The sequence below is a fragment of the Peromyscus maniculatus genome, chromosome 5, assembly GCF_049852395.1.
Source record: "Peromyscus maniculatus bairdii isolate BWxNUB_F1_BW_parent chromosome 5, HU_Pman_BW_mat_3.1, whole genome shotgun sequence".
Taxonomy (NCBI): Eukaryota; Metazoa; Chordata; class Mammalia; order Rodentia; family Cricetidae; genus Peromyscus; species Peromyscus maniculatus.
The window spans coordinates 136461457-136483868 of NC_134856.1; the positions used below are offsets into that span (position 1 = coordinate 136461457).

At 43.1% G+C, this 22412-nt stretch overlaps 1 protein-coding gene and 1 pseudogene across 1 annotated transcript; one reads left to right on the top strand and one right to left on the bottom strand.

Annotated features, from left to right (window-relative positions):
• Window positions 1–8505: 8505 nt before the first annotated feature.
• LOC102903697 (small ribosomal subunit protein uS15 pseudogene) lies at window positions 8506–9009 on the bottom strand (annotated as a pseudogene).
• Window positions 9010–17859: 8850 nt separating this feature from the next.
• Window positions 17860–22351, top strand: Tmed9 (transmembrane p24 trafficking protein 9). Its single transcript, XM_006976780.4, has 5 exons — window positions 17860–18082; window positions 18238–18338; window positions 19279–19404; window positions 19980–20126; window positions 21489–22351. The coding sequence occupies exons 1-5, from the start codon at window positions 17899–17901 to the stop codon at window positions 21636–21638; spliced, it is 708 nt and encodes a 235-aa protein (XP_006976842.1). The 5' UTR covers window positions 17860–17898; the 3' UTR covers window positions 21639–22351.
• Window positions 22352–22412: the final 61 nt, after the last annotated feature.

Here is a 22412-nt window from a genome sequence, read left to right on the forward strand (position 1 = left end):
CCAATATGGCGGCACCCGGCACCCCTCCCCGCCCGCTGCCAACAGGTCAGAGGGCACGCTGAGTCCGCGCCGCCGCACTCGCCTCCGAAGCCTCCTGCGCCATTTTTAATAAGGCCACCACCCTGCGTGCCGCGGGAGACCAGCCCAGAGGCGAGGTCCTGTCCCAAGCACACGTCCGAAAGGCTACGACCTGCCGGAGAAACACGTGTGGCACTGTAATAGCGGGCCTACTAGCTTAATTGCCCGTTAAATGATGAGTGAATTAACTAATCTCTGCTGCGATACTTTCACACTCATCGCCTGGCTCCTCCCTACAGCACTTGGAGACAGGTACGAATTATTCCCACTTTGCAACGGAGAAATATGGAGGCTGCAAAATGACTACGTAAGGTTGCTAGATATCATCAGGCACAGCCGATGGGCTCGTGGTCAGCCTGAGGCGAAAGACACCAAAGGAACGTGCGTCTTCACTTGTAATGTGTCATCCACTGGGAGTCCCGCGTTCTGCAGGACCCAGACCCAGATCCTTCTTGAGTCTAGTGGGGAAAGGTGGTCACTTCAATACATAGTTACTAATACATAGACCAGCGTGACAAGGATGCAATGATTAGGGCACTTACTAAGGCAGTATTTTTTTTAAGTGGTATGTGCAGGAGAGGACTTTAAGGACACACAAAGGAGAATTTGAAATATTTAACAGTTAAGCATTTAATTGTTAAAATGTCATCTCCACCCATTTTTTGTGGGGGAGAAAAATACAGGCACATGGAACAAACATTTTTTTTAAAGTTTCAAATGCTATCTGTCTTATGCTTGGCCAGTGGAACTTTGAAACTTTCTGGTAGTTAGATATGGAATTTATATTGGTATCATCCAGAACTGAATCTGGAACTTTAACTACCAAGAAGTAAATCAAATTTAAAAAAAAAAAAAAAAAAAAAAAAAAGTGTGTGTGTGTGTGTGTGGTGTCTCTGCATCACTGAGTGTATGTGGAAGTCAGAGGACAACTTTTGGGAATCAGACCTTAGGACTATCAGGCTTGATGGTCAGTGCTTTTATCCACTGCTATGTCCCCTGACTCAGTTCTGGTTATTGAAACAGTGTCTCATTTAGTAGCTGCCTTGGCCAGGAGTTCACTTTGTAGATCAGACTGGCCTCCAACTTGCTTTGATTCTCTGGCTTCTGCTTCCCAGAAGTGTAGTTACCATGTGTTTGGAAGGGTCTACACTTGGCTGTGTGGTGTGCTTTGATCTTGCTAGGGGGAGGTCTTTTGCCCCACCCTTTGGCATTGTCATAAAAAGCCCTTTTGAAGAGACAGAGGCGGGTGGTGGATTTTGATCCAGGTACTCCCGAAACTATCCTGTCTTTCTGTCCGTCTCCTCTCCACTTTCTAATATTTTCTTCTTCCTCTATGCTCCTCATAGGAATCCTGGAAAAGGTGGGAGCTGGTCTCCCACACAGGCCCCATAAACAAAAAACAAAGGAAAGAAAAAAGCCACTTCCCAATGGAAATAAAGGAAGAAAAAAAGGTTCTTCCCAATAAAAAGAAAGAAAGAAAGAAATTGAGGAGAGCTGAAACTCAGAGCTCTCTCTCTGGCTACACTGTGCCTGGCAGTTCTTTCAGGGATAGGCCTGCCAGCATAGAGCGGCGCCATCTGAATTACAAAGAATGACAGCCAGGCTTCACTGCTGCAGCCAGAGCCAGCACAACCAGCCCAGAGCTGACAACTTCTGGTTGTTTGTTTAGTTTAAATGGTTGTTGTTTTTTCCTCAGAGTGGGAATAACTCAATATCAAAAGTCTCCTCATAGGAAATGTTTTTTTATTTTCCCCTAATAGTGGGAATAACTCATTATCAATGGTTCCTTCATGGGAGAAAGAAAAAATTAAACAACCCCAACTTCTAATAAAAAACAAATTTTGGTCAGGGCAAAAAGTACTAAGTCGCTGGGCAGTAGTGGCGCACACCTTTAATCCCAGAACTCAGGAGGCAGAGACAGGTGGATCTCTGTGAGTTCGAGGCCAGCCTGGTCTCCAAAGCGAGTTCCAGGAAAGTGCAAAGCTACACAGAGAAACCCTGTCTCGAAAAACCAAAAAAAAAAAAAAGTACTAAGCCAAAGCTGTTTGAATTTCATTCATTGTATGGAGGATATTCACTACTCTTGATAGTCTGTTTAGATGAATGTTTAATTTTCATAGCAAATGAACTAAACAAAATTCATGATTTTAAACTATATTATTGGGTATGCTTTTGTCTGTTTATTATTACTGAAAAATTGGCTTTGCTCTTTAAGTTGCTTTCCGGAAATTGTTGGTTAAATTCTATAAAAATATAGTACCTGGAACAGTGGGTTGCTAACTTATTAAATAATGTGGCTACTAAGGCGAAAGCTCATAAAAAATAATCTCTTACTGATAAAGAGCCTACAAAAATTATTTTTCCATGAACTAAAATACAGGTAAATTTTTTGATCCACACTGTTAATAATTGGCAGGTTGCATTAACATGTTACTTGGGATCTATAAAAAGGATGCTCCTTTTAATTTTTTATAAACATACTTCACAAGTATTGCCTAAAGTTACCTCTTAAAATCCTATACAGATTTTTTTAAATACTTTTATAGATGGCTTATGTAAAAAAGACTATGCAGAGAAAAGCTGCATGCGTTCTCTGCTCAGATGTGCTATACAGAGGCAGCTAGCCTCACACTTCACCATCAGCAGCAGCAGATTTGGTGAGACAATTGGGAATTCTTAAGAGGGGGAATCAGTTAAAAAAGAGAGAGAGGGGTCCCCCCCCCCCGTGTCAAAAAATGGGAAACACTATTATGATGGAGGGAGTTAGGTCTCTGTATGATTACACAATGAACAAATGAGGGGAAAATTAATTTAGGTGGGACTTACATAATGTCAATTATAAATATCGGTTTGATAATTCTTGTTTTATCCGTAAAAGACTTGATTGATATGAGCACCAATTAGAAAAGGTTATTACTGATAGTATGCAAGCTCTACAACTAAGTACTAAAGAAAATAATGCAATTTGACTGATCAGTTACAAGCCTTAGAAAAATGTATTAAAACAGATAATAGAGATATTCAGACACAGAGAGAGAAATATAAGACAACCAACCTCACCATTACATTATAAAATTAGAGAGGAAATGCCTAAGGTTATCAAACACCCCACTGTAATTTATCCAGTCACCTTACAGAAACAACTGCCAAATGACAGGTATCCCCAAGGCTATGTAAGAGCTGACTGGATTCCTGTGGAAATGTTAGATTTGAGGCGAATTAAGGAAGCCATAGTCTCATATAGTCTGCATTCACCTTTTGTGAAGCAGATGTTAAATTCATGGTCAACTAGTAACAGAATTGTCCCACAAGACTAGAGGGAGTTGGTTACAAAAATACTGGAACCTGGTCCTCAATTACAGTGGAGGACTTGGTGGAAAGAAGAGGCTAGGACCATTGAACAATGAAGTAGGGCTCGAGGTATTGAGATCTCCCAAGACCAACTTCTTGGAGAGGACAATTATGCTGGTGTACAAAGACAGTCTCTATATCATGACCACACCATCTATGCCATGCAGCAGCTTTGAATGCTTGGGACAGAATTGAAGGAGTTGGAAAGAGAACTGAGTCATTTACTAAAGTTATATAGGCCTGGCACAGCCATATCTGAATGGAATGGCAGAAGTCATAAAGCCAGGACAGCTGCTTGACAAAGACCTAGCAAAGCTGAGCCACATGATGGCTGCCATGCCACCTTTGGTTTTCATCTCCACCTGTTGCATACTTGGGACACTTTTAATATTTGTGCAATTTGAGGATATTGGATTGGTGAAAATTTTCTAATGAATCATTTATGACTTCTCCCAGGAATGCTGCTTTTAAGCTTCCCCAGGACAGTCCTGAACATACTATTCTCCCTGCTTTTAGGGAGATATCCTTATCTTTGAAGGTCTTCTTTATACCTTGGAGGTTGTGACCCATAAAGAAGCAAGAGGTCTCTTCATGAAACTATCAGACATTCTTTTTTTTTTTTTTTTTTCCTAGACAGGGTTTCTCTGTGTAGCTTTGCGCCTTTCCTGGATCTCGCTCTGTAGACCAGGCTGCCCTCGAACTCACAAAGATCCGCCTGGCTCTGCCTCCCAAGTTCTGGGATTAAAGGCGTGCAGCGACTATCAGACATTCTTGAAACAAATATCCCTGTACTTACACAGGAACAAGATATTCAAAACAAAGTAAACTCAAAAAGGTCATCAAGATTTGGTGGGCTAGAGGAGTTGGGCACAGTTCAGATTATAAACCTCTTCTCACTGTACACTCAGACAATTACGTGGCATACAACTCTGCCCTACATAGAGACACATTGATGAGCAAAGTATAGAGTGGAAAGGTAATAAAAAAATGAGATGTCAGGACCTCCCTCTCTTAGAAAAGTTAACTCATGCAGAGTCACTATAATGTCATATGACCAAGGAACAACAGAATGCCAGAATTAGACATATAGACAAGTTCTATAAAGATGTAAATGTGAACATGGATTGTATGATGCCAGAATTTGAATAATAACTGCAGCAGCTTTGGCCTGAGGATTTTTCCTGGGCACACTGACCACTAAGAGTTAATAATACACTGCTTGGGACATGGCAAAATGCCCAGGGTGGCTTGAAGATTTTGTTTTGGTCTACTGTTCTTGAAGCAACCAAAGCTACTAGCCTGAGAACAGTCTGTCATATGCCTCTAGATTCTTAAAAATTGGACTATGGGGTTAATGAGTAAGAATGATAACTCTGGTTGCCGGGCGGTGGTGGCACATGCCTTTAATCCCAGCACTCGGGAGGCAGAGCCAGGTGGATCTCTGTGAGTTCGAGGCCAGCCTGGGCTACCAAGTGAGTTCCAGGAAAGGTGCAAAGCTACACAGAGAAAGCCTGTCTCGGAAAACCAAAAAAAAAAAAAAAAAAAAAAAAAAGAATGATAACTCTGTTATCATTGATAATGATGTCAAAACATGAGGGGAAATGATTGGAAATGATAACTCTGTTCTGTCATAGTTTATTAATAGTAACTAAAACTTGAATAAGAGGAAGTGAAACAGATGTCCTAAACCAAAAATGATATGATCTATGTTTTGGAACATCATGGATGTATCCTTGCTTACTAAATTCTGTATAAATAAAGAAGCACTCTGGCTTCTAGTCAGTCAGGCGGCAAGATTCTCCTGACCACCATGGCCTGGGTCACTTCCTTCCCTCACCGACTCCTTACATCCTCTGCTGGGACCTGTCCCACTGGGGATGACTTCTGTATGTTTTCTCTCTGTCCATCTCTCCTAAAATGAATCTAAGAAGTATCTATCCTATGTCTGATTCTTCTGCTCGCATCCACCCATCTTCAGACCCTGCACTCATCCAGACTGGACTCTAGCACAGGCTCAAAAGAAACCTTCACTGATTTTTTTTTTTTTACAAAGATTGACTCCAGCTGTAAATAGAATGATACCAAATTCAGAAGCTAGACAAATAATAGTTGAATCTTTGGCTTTTGAAGATGCTAATGCACAATGCAAAAGGGTAATTAGGTCTTTAAAGGCAAGATCAGCACCGATAGAGGAATGAATCCGAGATACAATCAATATTGAATCTCATGACCATGATGATGCTTGGATAGGAGAGGTAAATTCCAAAGGCTTGAAGAAAAAAATCAAAATGTCAGGTGTTTTAATTGTGGCAAACAAGGTTACCTAAAAAGGGACTGTAGGCAGGGCATTCCTAGAAACAATGTTTCTTCTAATCCAAAGAGAAGGCCCTTGCCTTCTGGAGTATTGAGAATGTGCGGCAAAGGCTGACATTGGACCAGTGAATGCAGATCAACAAGGGACAGACAAGGTAACCCTTTGCCATTGGTAAACATCTTGGGGGCACCTCTCACAGGTCCCCATGTCAAATTTGGTTCAGTCATTCCCTGTCACCAAGGGGGAAGCTCCTCTTCAGAGCAATTAAAGGACTTAATGCCTGCTGTGAAAAACCATACTGCTCTGGTTGACAGAACAGCTTTAGAAGATAAACAAAAATTTCAGGAGAAACCATAGAGCAAATGTTTTGGCAAACTTCTATACATGATCAAAGACCAAAGCTTAAAATATGAATAAATGACATTATAATTAAAGGTCTTATAGACATAGGAGCAGATGTAACACTAATTGCACCAGAGTCTTGGCATTCAAATTGGTCTCTTCAGGAGGTAAGTGTTCAGCTTTTATGGATTGGAACTTTATCTCAGGTAAAACAAACCATGAGATAGATCAAATGTATAGGGCCAGAAGGACAGAGAAGAAAATTAAAGCAATATGTGTTCAACATAGCAGCGAGTTTATGGAGATGTGATTTATTGCAGCAATGGAAGACACAGATTAACATTTCTCCAATCTCAGAAACAAACCATAGACTAATGTATGTTTCTGGGAAAAATATTAAAAGGCATTGTTGATGTTTTTGTTCTTTTGCTCTTTTGGGGGGGCCCATCACCCAGCTCTTAAGTAAATCACACACATAGGCTTATTTTTAATTATAAATGCCAGCCTTACCTTGTTTCTTTTTTTTAATTTATTTATTATTCTTTTATATACATTAGTGTTTTGTCTGTGTGAGGGTGTCAGATCTTGGAGTTACAGACAGTTGTTAGCTACCATGTGGGTGCTGGGAATTGAACTCAGGTCCTCTGGAAGAGCAGTCAGTGCTCTTAACTGCTGAGCCATCTCTCCAGCCCCCTTACCTTTTTTCTTGCCAGCTCTTCTTAACTTAAATTATCCCATCTATCTTTGGCCTCAGGGCTTTTACCTTTCTCTATTTCTGTATATCTTTTCTTTCTTTCTTCATCTTCTTCTTTTTTTTCTTCAAGACAGAGTTACAACATGTAGTTTTGGTACCTATCCTAGAGCTCTCTCTGTAGACCAGGCTGGCCTCGAACTCACAGAAATCAGGCCTGGCTCTGCTTTCCGAGTGCTGGGATTAAAGGTGTGTGCCACTGCCACCCGACTTTTTCTTTCCTTCTTTCTTCATGTCTGGCTGTATAGCTGGGTGGCTGGGTGGCTCAGTGGCTGGCCCCTGAAGTCCTCCTCCTTCCTCTCTTATTCCTTGATCTTTCCTCTCCCAGATTTCTCCTTCTATTTATTCTCTCTGCCTGCCAGCCCCGCCTATCCTTTCTCCTGCCTTGCTATTGGCCATTCAGCTCTTTATTGGAACATTAGGTGTTTTACACAGGCAAAGTAACACAGCTTCACAGAGTTAAACAAATGCAACACATCTTTCCATCATGAAACAAATGTTCCACATCATTAAAAAATGTAGCACATCTTAAAATAATATTCTACATTTCCTCCTTTTTGTCTAAATAAAAAGAAAAGACTTAACTTTAACATAGTAAACTATAAACAACAAAAACAGTTATCAAGTAAGAATTATATTTACAATATTCAGACCATTTGTATTTAGCATATTCAGAGAAAATAATTCTTAGTGAATTAAAAGTTTTACACCTAATTTACTTTCTATCATAACTAAGGAAAACTGCAACTATAACTCCATCAAAGACCTCCAGAAGGATATAATGTTACCTAACAACAGAGACATCTTGCTGTCTGGACAGTCACCCGGAGTTCCTCTGAAAAGTTGGAGCATCCATCTTTAGTCTACATGTCTAAAATATCTGTCAGACTTTTCAGTGAAGCAGTAAATTTCAAGGACTGTACTGCCTTGTATTAGCAAAGTTCGTCAGTCACATTCCTCTATGTCCCGCAGAGTATCTGGCAGACTCTTCTTTGAAGCAGGAATTTTTTGGGGGGCGGGTATTGAGACAGGGTTTCTCTGTGTAGCTTTGGAGCCTTTCCTGGAACTTATTCTGTAGCCCAGGCAGGCCTCAAACTCACAGAGATCTGCTTGCCTCTGCCTCCTGAGTGCTGGTATTAAAGGCATGCGCCACCACTGCCTGGCTGAAGCAGGAATTTTGAAGAACTGTCCTGACTTGTTTGGCAAAGTTCAACAGTCTTTTTTTCCTGTGTGTCCTGCATGTCCGGTCTGCATAGCACATTGTCAGCAGTCAATGGCCAGAGCAGTTTCTTTTCCCAGTGGCTAACCTTGCCACAATGAAAGCAAACTCCCTAAGGAGCTTCTTCAATGCCCACCATCCTTTTATGAAGTGAAATTGTGCTGCCAGGAGCAGATGTGTCTCATTGTCATGAAAAACTTTATATTAACAAAACACATTAAATGCTGTATTCTATATGTCTTTGAAGTGTTTGAAGACCATTTATCTATCTAAAATATATCCCTATATGATCCAAAAACATGCCTAACATATCTACAAATTTGGTTGTAGATAACTACTAACCTATGTTTCTTGAATATCCTTAATAGTTTATAGTAATAGCTTTCAAAACTAGAATTTTACCTCATATTTTATTTATTTTTATTTATTTATTTATTTATTTATTTATTTATTTATTTATTTATTTTATTCAAAGTGATTTTATTGCTGTGTACACAAGAATTTATGCCACTAGAGCAGAGGCTGTGGATGACTTATATTTCCAATTGGGTGGGAGGACCCACTTAGTCTTATAGTAACGAGCCAGCTGGTGAATTCTGCTCTCTATCAGAATCAGGCAGAATTTAGTATCCTTATCCTTTCTGTTCCTCTCAAGATGCTTTCAGACAGCCACTGCTTTCTTAATCAAATGGTACAGATCCTCAGGGAGGTCAGGGGCAAGGACTTTCGACTTAAGGATTCTCAGGATTTTATTACCAGTCACAAAACGGACCTGCGCCACACCATGAGAGTCCCTCAGAATCACACCTATTTGGGAGGGAGTCAGGCCTTTCTTGGCCAGTTTGTAAATTTGTTCCTTCACGTCATCAGACATCAGCTTCAGCCACGTGGTGACGCGTGGTAGGGCAGCGCTGACTGGGACAGGCCCTTCCCGGAAGCATGCATGCGACCCATCATGGTGGAGGTCTGGCACCAAAGAGAGAACAAGTTACCTCATATTTTAAATGACCTACATAGGTACAATATCTTAGACAAGAGTAGAATCATATATACAATATGTTGTAACAAAACAATCTTAAATTTGTATCAATAGGCCAAAGTGGTGCATGCCTTTAATCCCAGCACTTGGGAGGCAGAGGCAGGTGGATCTCTGAGTTTGAAGCCAGCCTGGTCTACACAGTGAGTTCCAGGACAGGCCCCAAAAGCTACACAGAAGAACCTTGTCTCAAAAAAAACAAAAAAAAAATTGTATTAATATACAAAAGTTCTTTAAACAAGAGTAGGAACATATAAACAGTATTTTATAACAAAAATTACATTAAATGTATATTAATATACAAAATCCTTTAAACAAGAGTAAAAACATTTCCAGGAAAGGTGCAAAGCTACACAGAGAAACCCTGTCTCAAAAAACCAAAAAAAAAAAAAAAAAAAAAAAAAAGAGTAAAAACATATACACATTGGGTTATAACAAAAATTTCCTTAAATTTGAATCAATATACAAAATCCTTTAAACCGGGCAGTATTGGTGAAATTATTATGGCCACTCCATGTAGTTAAAGGGAAGATTTATTTAGTGGATAACTTACAAAAAAGGGAAAGGTAGGCTGTGGGGTCTGGGGAAGGTGTATCGAAGTCCAGCGGTGTTCTCTGGAGCTCTGCTCGGTCAACCTCCACCTTCTAGGGTCCAGGAACAGAGAGAGCGCTCGCTCATCCAGATCTCGGGTCTCTCGGCGCCTCCCTCGGCCCCACCTTGTAGGCATGACAGTTGCCGAAGCCTCAGTGGGGGTTGGAATTTCCAGATCAAAGCTGGAATGACTACCCACTACAGGGCAGTGGTGGTGCATGCCTTTAATTCCAGCACTCAGGAGGCAGAGGCCAGCCTGGTCTACAGAGTGAGTTCAAGGAAAGCCAGGACTGGTTCACAGAGAAACCCTGTCTCGAAAAACCAAACCAAACCAATAACAACAACAAAAAATTCAACCCCAAAAGGTTCAAATCAGGAGAGATCAATTATGGAATCTTATTGACTTTCAAAAATTGATGGGAGACGTTAGCTGGCTATGGCCCACAATTGCATTAACAACTCAAGAACTGAATAATTTGTTTCAAACCTTACAAGGTGACAAGGACTTAAGTAGTTGAAGCTGAGAGAAGCTTTGGTAGAAAAGAAATTATAGGATGCACATATGGATCATTTGGATCCAGAGTTTGATTACATTCTGGTTATTTTTACCTTCTACACATTCCTCTACAGGAATTTTAATGCAGAGAGAAAGAAGTTAATATCTTAGAATGATTTTTTTTTTTTTCTGGAGCTGAAGACTGAACCCAAGGCCTTGCACTTGCTAGGCAAGCGCTCTACCACTGAGCTAAATCTCCAACCCCTAGAATGAATATTTTTACCATATGAACAGAGTAAAAAAACTAAAGATGTATGTAGAAAAGGTTTCTTAGTTCATTCCAAAAGGGAAATTGAGAGTTTGTCAATTAGCAGGAATAGACCCAGCAGAAATTGTAGTACCTTGTACTGATGCTGAAATTTTCTCTTTATGGGCATAAAGTGAACATTGCCAAAGTGCTGTGGGATGTTCTGTATGTCAAATGTGTTGCTCTAATTGGTTAATAAATAAAACACTGATTGGTCAGTAGCCAGGCAGGAGGAAGTATAGGCAGGACAAGGAGGAGAAGAATTTGGGGAAGTGGAAAGCATTATGTTGGCATTTGAATCTGTATTGTGAATTCAAGTTTATACTGTGAGATTGAGTCTTTTGCTCTTCCTAGGGTACTGTGTGCTTCAAGATTTTGAGTTTTTTTTCCCCAAGTGCCTATCCTGTTGTATCACCCAGCCTTCCTTCCTTTCTTCCTTCCTTTCTTTTTTCCTTCCTTTCTCTTAATATTTAAAAATGACTAGTAAAGGGCTGGAGAGATGGTTCACAGGTTAAGAACACTGGCTGTTCTTCCAGAGGTCCTGAGTTCAATTCCCAGCAACCACATGGTGGCTCAGAACCATTTGTAATTTGATCTAGTGCCCTCTTCTGGCATGTAGGCATAACACTGTATACATAATAAATAAATATATCTTTAAAAAAAAGACTAGGGGCTGGAGAGATGGCTCAGAGGTTAAGAACACTGGCTGCTCTTCCAGAGGTCCTGAGTTCAATTCCCAGCACCCATATGGTGGCTCACAACCATCTGTAATGAGATCTGGCTCCCTCTTCTGGCCTGCAGGGACACATGCAAACTGAACACTGTATACATAATAAATAAATAAATCTTAAAAAAAAAAAAGACTAGTAAAATAGACATAGAATTCACTATATCAACCTTCTAGTGTATAGTATATATTTCAATGGTATTAAATACATCCACATTTGTACAACACATTTCCAGAACTCTTGCCATTTCACACTTACACCTGGGAACATCTCCCCTCTTCCTTGAGCCCTGGCTCTAGATATTTTGCATATAATATTATATATATGCAAATAGTATATATATATGAATATGCATATAGCATATGTTTTTTTGATTGCTTTTTTTTTTTTTTTTTTTGGTTTTTCAAGACAGTATTTCTCTGTGTGTATTCCTGGCTGTCCTGGAACTTGCTCTGTAGACAAGGCTAGCCTTGAACTCACAGAGATCCACCTGCCTCTGTCTCTCAAGTGCTGAGATTAAAGTCATTCTCCACCATAGCCCAGCGTGATTGCTTTCTTTTACTTAGCACTGTGTTCTCAAGGTTCATTTGTACTGTAACATGTGCAAAAGCTTCCTTTAACATTCTTTTAATGTTTCAGCATACATAGAAATCCCCTTATGTTTAGATGTTGCAGGGTTCGGTTCTGTTGTTCCCTTTGGGGGAGGGGGCCAAGTAGGCACAGAGTCAAACCACACAGACTCTGGGAGAAAGTAGAAACAAGCTCAGTTTATCCTGGAAGAGGCAAACCTTGTATACCCTCCACCTCTCCCAGTTGGCGGGGCGGGGGCAGGGGGGGGGGAATGTGGTGAATATGCATCTGCTGGTGTGACATGGCTGCCTCATTGGTCCAGGTCATCTCCGGATCATGTCTCAGCTGCTGTTGCTAAGGTCCTCAGGCAGACCCGGGTTGGCTCTCAGAAAGTATCTTTTTTACTGGTGTGGGCCGAGTGGCCCTCAAGCAATGAATCATCCCACATTTAGACATTTATTTTATTTAAAAATTGTGGTTTGGCTGGGTGGTGGTGGCGCATGCCTTTAATCCCAGCACTTAGGAGGCAGAGGCAAGTACATCTCTGTGAGTTCGAGACCAGCCTGGTCTATAGAGATAGTTCTAGAACATCCAGGGCAACACAAATGAACTGTTTTGGGAAAAAAAAAATGTCCTTTGGACATATTTTCTGTGTTTGGATGTCTTGCTTGTATGCGTGTATGTGAAGCATGTGCATGCCTAGTGGTCAGAAGGCACCAGACTCCCTGGAACTGGAGTTACAGTTGGTTGAGAACCACGTAGGTGCTGGGAATTGATGTTGGGTCCTCTGTAGGAGCAGGAAGTCCCCTAACACTGAGCCGCCTCCGCAGCCCCCTCAGCCGCTCGTTTTATCGGCACTGTCTTAGTTGTTCAGTGTTCTGTGTTTCGTCAGTCAGTCCAAGAAAGAGGTCACTCCAAGATGAATTTTCTAGGCCTGTGTGGCAGCAGGAAGGTCCAACCTCTGATGGACTGAACCTCGAATAGCCATACAAAGGCTTATTTATTTGCTGAAGGTCCAGCCTTCTGTAGATCAGAGAGACTGGGAACAAGATGCCTAGTTGGGGAAAAAAACAAACTTCTTTTCTGAGGGATAAAAACTTCTTCTCTTTTATTTTTCAGACACCCTTTTTATATTCCCCATACCAACTCCATTACAAGAGAAGGATTTTTGCCATAACCGAAAGTTACACAGTTACTACATAATTACCGTAAAAACATATTTTTCTGGAACAGGTCAGCCCTATTATATTTCTTATCCACATCCTTATACATTTTCTTAGAAACCCACATTCAGTTAAACATTCTTCTTTTAAAGTTCTCACACATCAGGACCTTTCAGTCATAACTGTTTATATAGGCAGTATTTTTTTTTTTTTTTTTTTTTTTTTTTTTTTTTGGTTTTTCGAGACAGGGTTTCTCTGTGTAGCTTTGCGCCTTTCCTGGAACTCGCTTTGGAGACCAGGCTGGCCTTGAACTCAGAGATCCGCCTGCCTCTGCCTCCCAAGTGCTGGGATTAAAGGCGTACGCCACCACCGCCCGGCTAGGCAGTATTTTTTATAATGGCCAGAAAAACAGGTTACTTGTTTTATTTTCTACGTTTTAGAGTCCTGTCAAATTATGTTAACTAACCATCCAATTCTGTGTTTTCTAGTTACATGAAGTCAATTGTTTAAAGCTTTCTCTTAGCTTAATGCACACTGAAACCTGTGTATATATTTCCCAACATTAAGATTAAAAGAATTTAGCTGGGAGGTGGTGGCCCACGCCTTTAATCCCAGCACTCAGGAGGCAGAGGCAGGTAGATCTCTGTGAGTTCATGACTAGCCTGGTCTACTGAGCAAGTTCCAGGACAGGCTCCAAAGCTACGCAGAGAAACCCTGTCTCGAACAACAAACAAACAACAACAAAAGATTAAAAGAACTTGAGATAGCCTGACTCCTGGGACTCGATTGTTTTTATTAATCATTAACCTAAGCCACAGTCTATTCAGCTCCTCAATAGAAACTCATGTGTTCTAGCTGTGTGATACTTCCTTGTTCCTATTTCTTTTTAAAGATTTATTTATTTATTATCTATACACAGTGTTCTGCTTGCTTGCATGTACCTGAACACCAGAAGAGGGCACCAGACCTCATTACAGATGGTTGTGAGCCACCTTGTGGTTGCTGGGAGTTGAACTCATGACCTCTGGAAGAACAGCCAGTGCTCTTAACCTCTGAGCCACCTCTCCAGCCCTCCTATTTTATACTCTATGCAGCCCCTGCTTTATTAGTGGTGGAGGCAACACTATATATTTATTTTTAATACATATATTTTACCTATATTAATGTTTCTACTAAACTAACTTCTATCATAATCCCTTACTACATTTGTTAAAAATCCTTAATCATCAAAATTCTATCATTGTATGAAATCATTCTTTCAGTTAAACAGTATTGCTTAAGAAGAAATCATCTTCATAATAAGGTAAATTATGCCCAATAGGATGGGACATTTCCATGGGATAATCACACTATATCAAAGGCAGTGGGGACCCACACACACCCATTCACACCATGCCAGATATCAGAGAAAAATGGCAGCAGCAAACATGTAAAGGCACAGCAGAGCAAGAGGTATCCTGGAGCCCACGCCCTTGGGGCCTTCCCAATCGGAGATTCCCCATCAGTGCCTTGCAGTCTGTTGGGCTGATCTGAAGCTCAATTGCCACCTGCTGCTCCTCTGACAGGGCCACTGACAATGCTTGTTGCACGAAGTTGTTTTCTGAGTAAATAAGTTCCTCATATGTCTCTGATCTGATCTATATGTTTTCTTAAGGAAAGTATCCCATCCCTGCCACTTTAATCTTTATTATGTATTGTTTGCAGTACCCAATAACCAAGAGCTTCAGGTGTGGCAGAAGTGTCTTGTGACCACAGTCATGCAAAGGCTGTCAAGCCCCCTTAGAAAACAACTCTATAAATCACAGAAAACAGTCACGATTGCCACCCAAGATTTCTTCAAGGTGCCAGTACTAGTAGAACTACTATTCTCCTGTTTACCCTTGATACAGTGGCGCTGCTAGATTACTGCAACACTTCGTTACTTTTACATCTCTGTGACCAACAAAGCAACTTAGTGGGAGAGAGGCTTATTTGGGGTCACAGCTCCATAGAATATGGTCCATAACACAAGGAAGGCATGGCAACTGGAGCATTTCCAATCAAAGAGGCAGGAGTGTAAGCAGATCAGCAGGTACAAAACTTGAGCTGTCACAAAAGCAAAGACCACAAACATTACTTTCAAGGCCTGCACTTGAGCTCTACTTCTGCTGAGCCATCGTCCCCAAAGTGCCACAACTTTTACAGATTGTGCCACCAGGTGCAGGCCAAGTGTTCAAACAAATGAGCTTGTGAGAGCATTTCAGATGCAAACTGTAGCAAACACTTAGAGCATTTCATGGTGGACTATTGCAAAGCCCCTACAATGATGGGCACCTTTACATTTCAAAGCCTACTTCCAATTCTTTTATTTATTTATTTTTGAGACAGAGCTTCACTGGATAGCCATGGATGGCCTAGAACTTAACTGCATAGACCTGGCTGGCCTCAGACTCTCTAGTGGTGGTCTTAAAGGTGGGTGCCACCATGCTACAGTCTTTTTTTTTTTTTTTTCGAGACAGGGTTTCTCTGTGTAGCTTTGCACCTTTCCTGGAATTTTTTTTTTTTTTTAATGTCGGATCTTGCTCTTTTTTTTTTTTTTTTTAAAGGATTTATTTATTTATTATGTATACAACATGTATGACTGCAGGCCAGAAGAGGGTACCAGATCTCATTATAGATGGTTGTGAGCCACCATGTGGTTGCTGGGAATTGAACTCAGGACCTCTGGAAGAGTAGTCAGTGCTCTTAACCTCTGAGCCATCTCTCCAGCCCGCTACAGTCTTATATAATACAAATTTCATTGTCTATTCCAACTACATTCCCACCCCCTTCTTACACCCCCTAGGATCACCCATAACAGCTGCTTTCGGATCTCTAGATGAAGGGATTTCTTCCTCTATGCAAGAGGACCTGGCTCCCGGTGACCACTTGGTGACTCAGCCCAGCTTACTTCCCCCATGTTTCCATGTTCCTTCTCCAGCTTCCTTGACCTCCCAAATCTCATTGTCTAAATAGAACTTTCCCTCCCTTAGTTTCGGGGATTTAACTATGCTTCAGTGCTTGGCTGAACCCCAACCCTCTTATCAATGTCAGGACACCCTTTCTATTTCTGCAGTTCTTTAGCACATTCTCCCCGCCCCCAGCCCAAAAGCTAGGATCCTCCATGTTCAGGTTCAGGTCATAAGCTTGCTCCCCATCTCTGTCTGGGACAGTTGCCAAACAAACTGTATAGGACAGCCCTTTCCCTGCTGAAGCTCTCACTGCATTAGCAAGAAGTCCAAACAACTTTTGCCTCACTGGATTTTTTAGTTACCTAAGGTGGGGCTGAGAAAGCATTTCTGAAGTAGAATGAGCAGCTGTACTCACACAGCTGCCCCTGAGGAGGCAGCTGCTACTGATGGGGCCACAGGACAGGAAGCATGGGGCATGAGGTTGGCAGATTGGGTGACGGCAGGACTGAGCTCCGATGCAGACTAGCCCTGCCCTGCTGCTATTGCAGCTGCTGCTTCTCATGGATTATAGAGGGAATTGTTTGAGGCCCCCAGTTTGTACAAATGCTTCAGCTGGGAGATCTCCAATGGTATTGTGGACCTAGGTCTTTAGCCCTCCTGTATCCAAGGGGGATCAGATCTAGCTTTTCTGCTGTTTTTCCCCAACAGCCTTCCTATGGTGCCCTCTCGATCTCCTGCTCCATGGAATCTCTCTGCACTATCAATCAGCTTGTTTAGTAAATTTTCTATTCACTCTTGTCTGAACCTCTCTTTTTGCCTTGTGGGCTTCCCTGCTTTCCTTTTCTCCATCAATCTCAGGCCTACAGAGGGATTTGTATCCTTTATGAGCCCTACAATCGTGAAGAGCTTAATTCAGTCCCAGCACTAGGGAGAGGTAGACAGATCTCTGAGTTCAAGGCCAGCCAGGGTTACATAGTCAGACTTTGTCTCAAAAAGAAAAAAAAAGAAAAGGAAAGAAAAGATGCTACAAAGTATGAAAGTATTGCATTGCTGAGCAATAAACACAACGCATACAGAAACAACAAAATGCTAGCTATAAATCCTGTCAATGGTTAAATTAAATAAGTGGCATAAACTACAATTAAAAGGTAGAAATAGGCAGAATGGCTTTTTAGAGGCATGATTTAATTATATGTTGTCCATAAGAGGTTCATTTTTTTTTTTAAAAAAATTTATTTATTATACATACAGTATTCTGTCTGCATGTATACTTGCAGGCCAGAAGAGGGTGCCAGATCTCATTATAGATGGTTGTGAGCCACCATCTCGTTGATGGGATTGAATTTAGGATCTCTGGAAGAACAGTCAGTGTTCTTAGCCGCTGAGTCATCTCTCCAGCCCCAAGAGGTTCGTTTTTGATACAAGGATATAAATAAATGTAAAAGATGCTAGTGGAAAAGTGTAGGCCCTGCAGATAATAAACAAAGGATTGTAGGATGGCTGAACACAGTGTTGCATGCTTAAATCCCAGCACTTGGGAGGCAGAGACAGGAAGACCACCTCAAATTTAAGGCCAGAGGGGTTTGCATCGTAAGTTCCAAGTTAGGCAGAGTTACACAGCAAGACCCTGTCTCAAAATAAACAAAAGTAATGAGGGATGGGAAGAAGGAGAGAGGGTGGGGAAGAAGGAGAGTTGTATTACTACTGGTTCGAATCTTTCCTCTGCTTATGTTCGTTCTGCAACCTCAAAACCCTGCCTCAGTTTCATAGTATATCAAAGTGTGACAACCATTATCAGTCATCTCGCTGTTTAGCAAAATCAAAGGAAAGCCTTCCTTTTTGTATACGCCAATAGGAATCCTGTAGAAACTGGCCCCAATCAGGTACCGCCGCGCGGAGGCGTGGGGTATCTAGGGACTTGTAGTCCAGGCGGGGGAACTCGCAGTCCCGGCAGGCACCGCGGTGGCCTTCGCTGGGCGACGTGGCTTGGCCGCCTGCGCCTGCGCAGGCAGGTGGGGCAAGATGGCTGCCGAGCGAGGCGTGCGGGTTGTTGGGACCCCACCCGGACTCTTGCTAGGAAGAGGGATGCGGGCCTTCCTGCTGCTGTTGTGGTTTGCAGCCCGCGGAGGCGCGCTCTATTTCCACATTGGGGAGACCGAGAAGAAGTGCTTTATTGAGGAAATTCCGGACGAGACCATGGTCATCGGTGCGGGGGCGAAAGGGAGCGTTTGGGACAAGTCAGTGGTCTTGGGGCTGGGGGAAGCGAGCCGTCCTGGGTAGCTGGCCTGGCCCTGCCCTGTCGGCCGCCGACCCGGTGCGGCATCGAGCTCTTCTCATCTTCCCTTTTTCGCCTGTCTCCAGGAAATTACCGGACACAGCTGTATGACAAACAGCGGGAGGAGTACCAGCCAGCCACCCCTGGGCTTGGCATGTTTGTGGAGGTAAAAGACCCCGAGGACAAGGTGAGCTGGCCCTGCGTCGAGCAAGCTCCGGGGTACTTTGTTAGTTTCCGTATCTGCTTGAGTGAGAAAGACGGTGATGTGGGAAGATGCCAGATTTTCATTAGGAGCTTGGGCCGCGTTTGCTGGACAGGTGGCTGTTCTCAACTTCTCAGTGACTGCTGCGTGTTTCCAAGTCAGTTACTGGCCTTGATCCAGCTTGTGAAATGGAAGTTCACTTATTTTATACTAGTGATATGTGGGTTAATTGTAGTGATGGATATCCAAAAGTTGCTAATACTAAAGCTGTTATTAAAGCCAGAATTTCATAAAACAGAGCACCTTCCAAAAAGGAGTACCTTTTAATTTTGACAAATAATGTTTTAAAAATGAAAAACAAAATAGTTTGGTTTCCTCAAGGGCCTGGAGAGATGTCTCAGCGTCAGTTAAAAGCATTTGCTGTGGCCGGGCAGTTGTGGCGCAGGCCTATAATCCCAGCACTCGGGAGACAGAGGCAGGTGGATCTCTGTGACTGTGAGTTCCAGGACAGGCAGGGATACACAGAGAAACCCTGTCTTGAAAGAAAAAAATCTTGCAACAAGGTGGGCGTGGTGCAGCATGGATTTAATCCCAGTCCCTGGGAGGCAGAGGCAGGCTGGGCATCTACTCCTAGGCCAGCCAGGGATACATAATGAGATTCTGTTTCCAAAACAGCAACATGAGCATCCAACTGCCACTGCTAAGAATGAATAAGGGAAGTCCTTCCTGGGAGTAGTCACTTGTTAGCCTGATGTTGGATGCTTCAACCCTGCTGGCAACTGCTACTGAGTAACTTGGGATCTTTTAGTGTTGCAAAGTGGCCAAGGCTCTTCTTACTATCTTTTGTGGTACTTAGAGCCTTTATTGCCGTTTTTTTCCAGCCTCCCTACAGCATCACTGACTGAAAGTTCTCCCCTGTCTCCAGGTCATCCTGGCCCGGCAGTATGGCTCTGAGGGAAGATTCACATTCACCTCCCATACCCCTGGTGAGCACCAGATCTGTCTTCACTCAAATTCTACCAAGTTCTCCCTCTTTGCTGGAGGCATGCTGGTAAGTGGATCCATGTGGGACTAAAGGCTTTCAGCCAGGATACCTTGATCAAAGGACGGTTGGTACTGTGAGTGTGAGGGGTATTGGATTCTGTGTCTTTTAAAGCCATTGGATTTCTGGTAGACATACAGGATATAGTGGCTAATCAATCTTTATAACCACTCTTTAGGACCCTAATAGTGTATTTTAGTACAGTGCATACATATACGGCCATATACTTTATCATCTCTAGTTCACTTCGAATTCCTAATGCAATGTTAGTGATATACATCTATTATCTCATACTGAATTGATTTAGAGAACAACCAAAAAAGTCTCCATACTTGGTACAAATACATGAATTTTTAAATCTGTGTTTTTGCTTTTTGAAGTACTTCTGCTCTGCAGAAGCCACAGTTCCAGAGAACAAATGGTATGAGCACTAGTCAGCTCATGAGCCCAAATGTGGCACTGAGTGGGGTCTCGGTGTGTGAGCTAAATGAAGACATGAAGGGAAGCAGAGGGGTCAGCTGCCAGTCAGACATTCAGAGGCAGCAGGGCTGCCCGACTCTCCTGTCTCGACTTTTCATCCCCAGAGGGTTCACCTTGACATCCAAGTGGGCGAACATGCCAACGACTATGCAGAAATTGCCGCCAAAGACAAGCTGAGCGAGCTGCAGCTGAGAGTGCGGCAGCTGGTGGAGCAAGTGGAGCAGATCCAAAAGGAGCAGAACTACCAGCGGGTGAGTGAGGGGCAGGGACGGAGGCTTCCCAGGAGCTGCCTGCTGGCTCAGCCAGGGGACCCCAGGGCACTTACCTTGGCCAGAGTGCAGGTCTAGAGTGTGAGGCCTTGTAAGTGAGCCAGGCAGTGGTGGCCACAAGGATGAGCTGGGATTAAAGGTGCACACCTTTAATCCCAGCACTCGGGAGGCAGAGCCAGGCAGACCTCTGAGTTTGAGGCCAGCCTGGTCTACAGAGTGAGATCCAGGACAGGTACCAAAACTACAGAGAAACCTCGTTTCAAAAAACCAAAAAAAAAAAAAAAAAAAAAAAAAAAAAAAAAGCCTGACATCACACTAAATCACATTCACAGAAGAACAGCATGGCAATTAATACCAGCACCTTAGGTGCTGTTTTAAAGGTTCTAGGTGCTGTGCTGCCAGAACCAAGAGCCTCTAAATTTGTGCCTACGTACCAGACAGGTACCATGAATGACTGTTTCCTTAAGGAGTTGTAGAGCAGCGACCCATCTACACAGGGAGAATTGCAGAGTGGCTTCCGGGGCCTCCTTGCAGAAAATGCAAACCTGAGTTTTTAGCATCCCCAACCCACACAATAAGAGCTAAAGGTCCAGGGATTTTGTTTGTTCGTTTCGATTGTTGATTTTTCCAGACAAAGTTTCTCTGTGTAGCTCTGGCTGTCCTGGAACTCGACCTGTAGATCAGGTTGGCCTCGAACTCGGACATCCTCCTGCCTCTGCCTCCGAGGTGCTGCGATTAAAGGTGAAGATCCAGGTTTTTATGTGAAGTTTTCCTAATTTTTAAGTGGTGACAGGCATAGTGGCACACACCTTTAATCTCAGCATTCCAGAGGCAGAGGCTGGGGGATCAATGGGAGTTTGAGGCCAGCTCAGTTTAGCTCAGTGGTAGAACACTTGTCTAGCAAGCACAAGGCTCTGGGTTCAGTCCTCAGCTCTGGGGGAAAAAAAGAAAACCTACTGTATGAACCAAACAAAACGTATCCAGCCCACCACTTTGCAGTCTGAATATATGACACAGATGATCTTGAAGGAGCAGCTTAAGAGACCTGGATGGAAATCCACACTAAGCACTCCGGGACACCTCTGTCCCTTGGGGTTGTCACCATCCCCTTACTTCTTCTCTAGGTATCAGGAAGGGTCAAGTGAGGACCTGACAGATGCACAGACAGACTTAGGAGAAATGCATTAGTCTGCTGGCAGTCACCTGACTGTTGATGATGAAGGTAGTTTCCAGGCATCTTGCTGGAATGTAGGCAGAGAGGGTGGCCCTGGGTCATCCTTGCAAGCTGGGAACTCAGTGGTTCTAGCAGTCCTGGACTAAGACTTGCCATTCATTTCCCCACAGTGGCGGGAGGAGCGCTTCCGACAGACCAGTGAGAGCACCAACCAGCGAGTACTGTGGTGGTCCATCCTGCAGACGCTCATCCTTGTGGCCATTGGTGTCTGGCAGATGCGACACCTCAAGAGTTTTTTTGAAGCCAAGAAGTTGGTGTAGCTGTCCCAAGCCTCACAGGCAATTTTCTTCCAGGCTGTGGGAAAAGGACCTCCTGGAGCTGGTTCCTCTCTGGGAGGAGGACTGGTTTTCAGCCAATTATGTTCTGAAGGGGAAAGGGACTGCAAGCATGCCCTCACTCCTCAGGCTCAAGCCGAGGGCAGCAACTTGGCTAACTAATGCTGAGCGGGTGGTGGGACAAGCCCTTCCCACCTCCACCTCCGGACCTTTTGCAGTCACCACTCAGGAGCTGGGGATGCCCTTGGTGTCTGAGATTCTCAGTGTTACTCATCAGGGATGTGGGCTGCTGTCTGGGGTCGGTTTCGGGAGGGAAGTGGGTGGGCCAGCAAGCTGGTTTTTAAATTCTGTCTTCCTTTGTTAACACGGGATTTTGAACAGGTCAGGGTATATCAGTGACTCCTTGTTATTCCAGGAACCTTGCTTTTCTTGCCTTTGGCTTAGAACCAGCCTACTGATGTAGGTGTATGTGTGTCAATTTAAGGGTGGGGTGGAGGGGGTGCAGTGCAGAAAGGGGCCCAGAGGTTGGCTTGGGTTTCTTACAGTTGTCCTTTCTGGGGCTTGAGCAGCTGGTAACACGCAAAGCAGAGACTTTGGTGCTGGTTGGAGACAGAGCCTGCAGCTTAGTTACTGAGTTTATTTTCAATGAGTTTGGGTTTGTTACATTGGTTTCCCAATTAAAAAAAAAAAAAAAGAAAGACTTGTCCTGTGTACAGTTAACTCTCAGCAGGTATGACGACAATACATAGACTTGCAGGG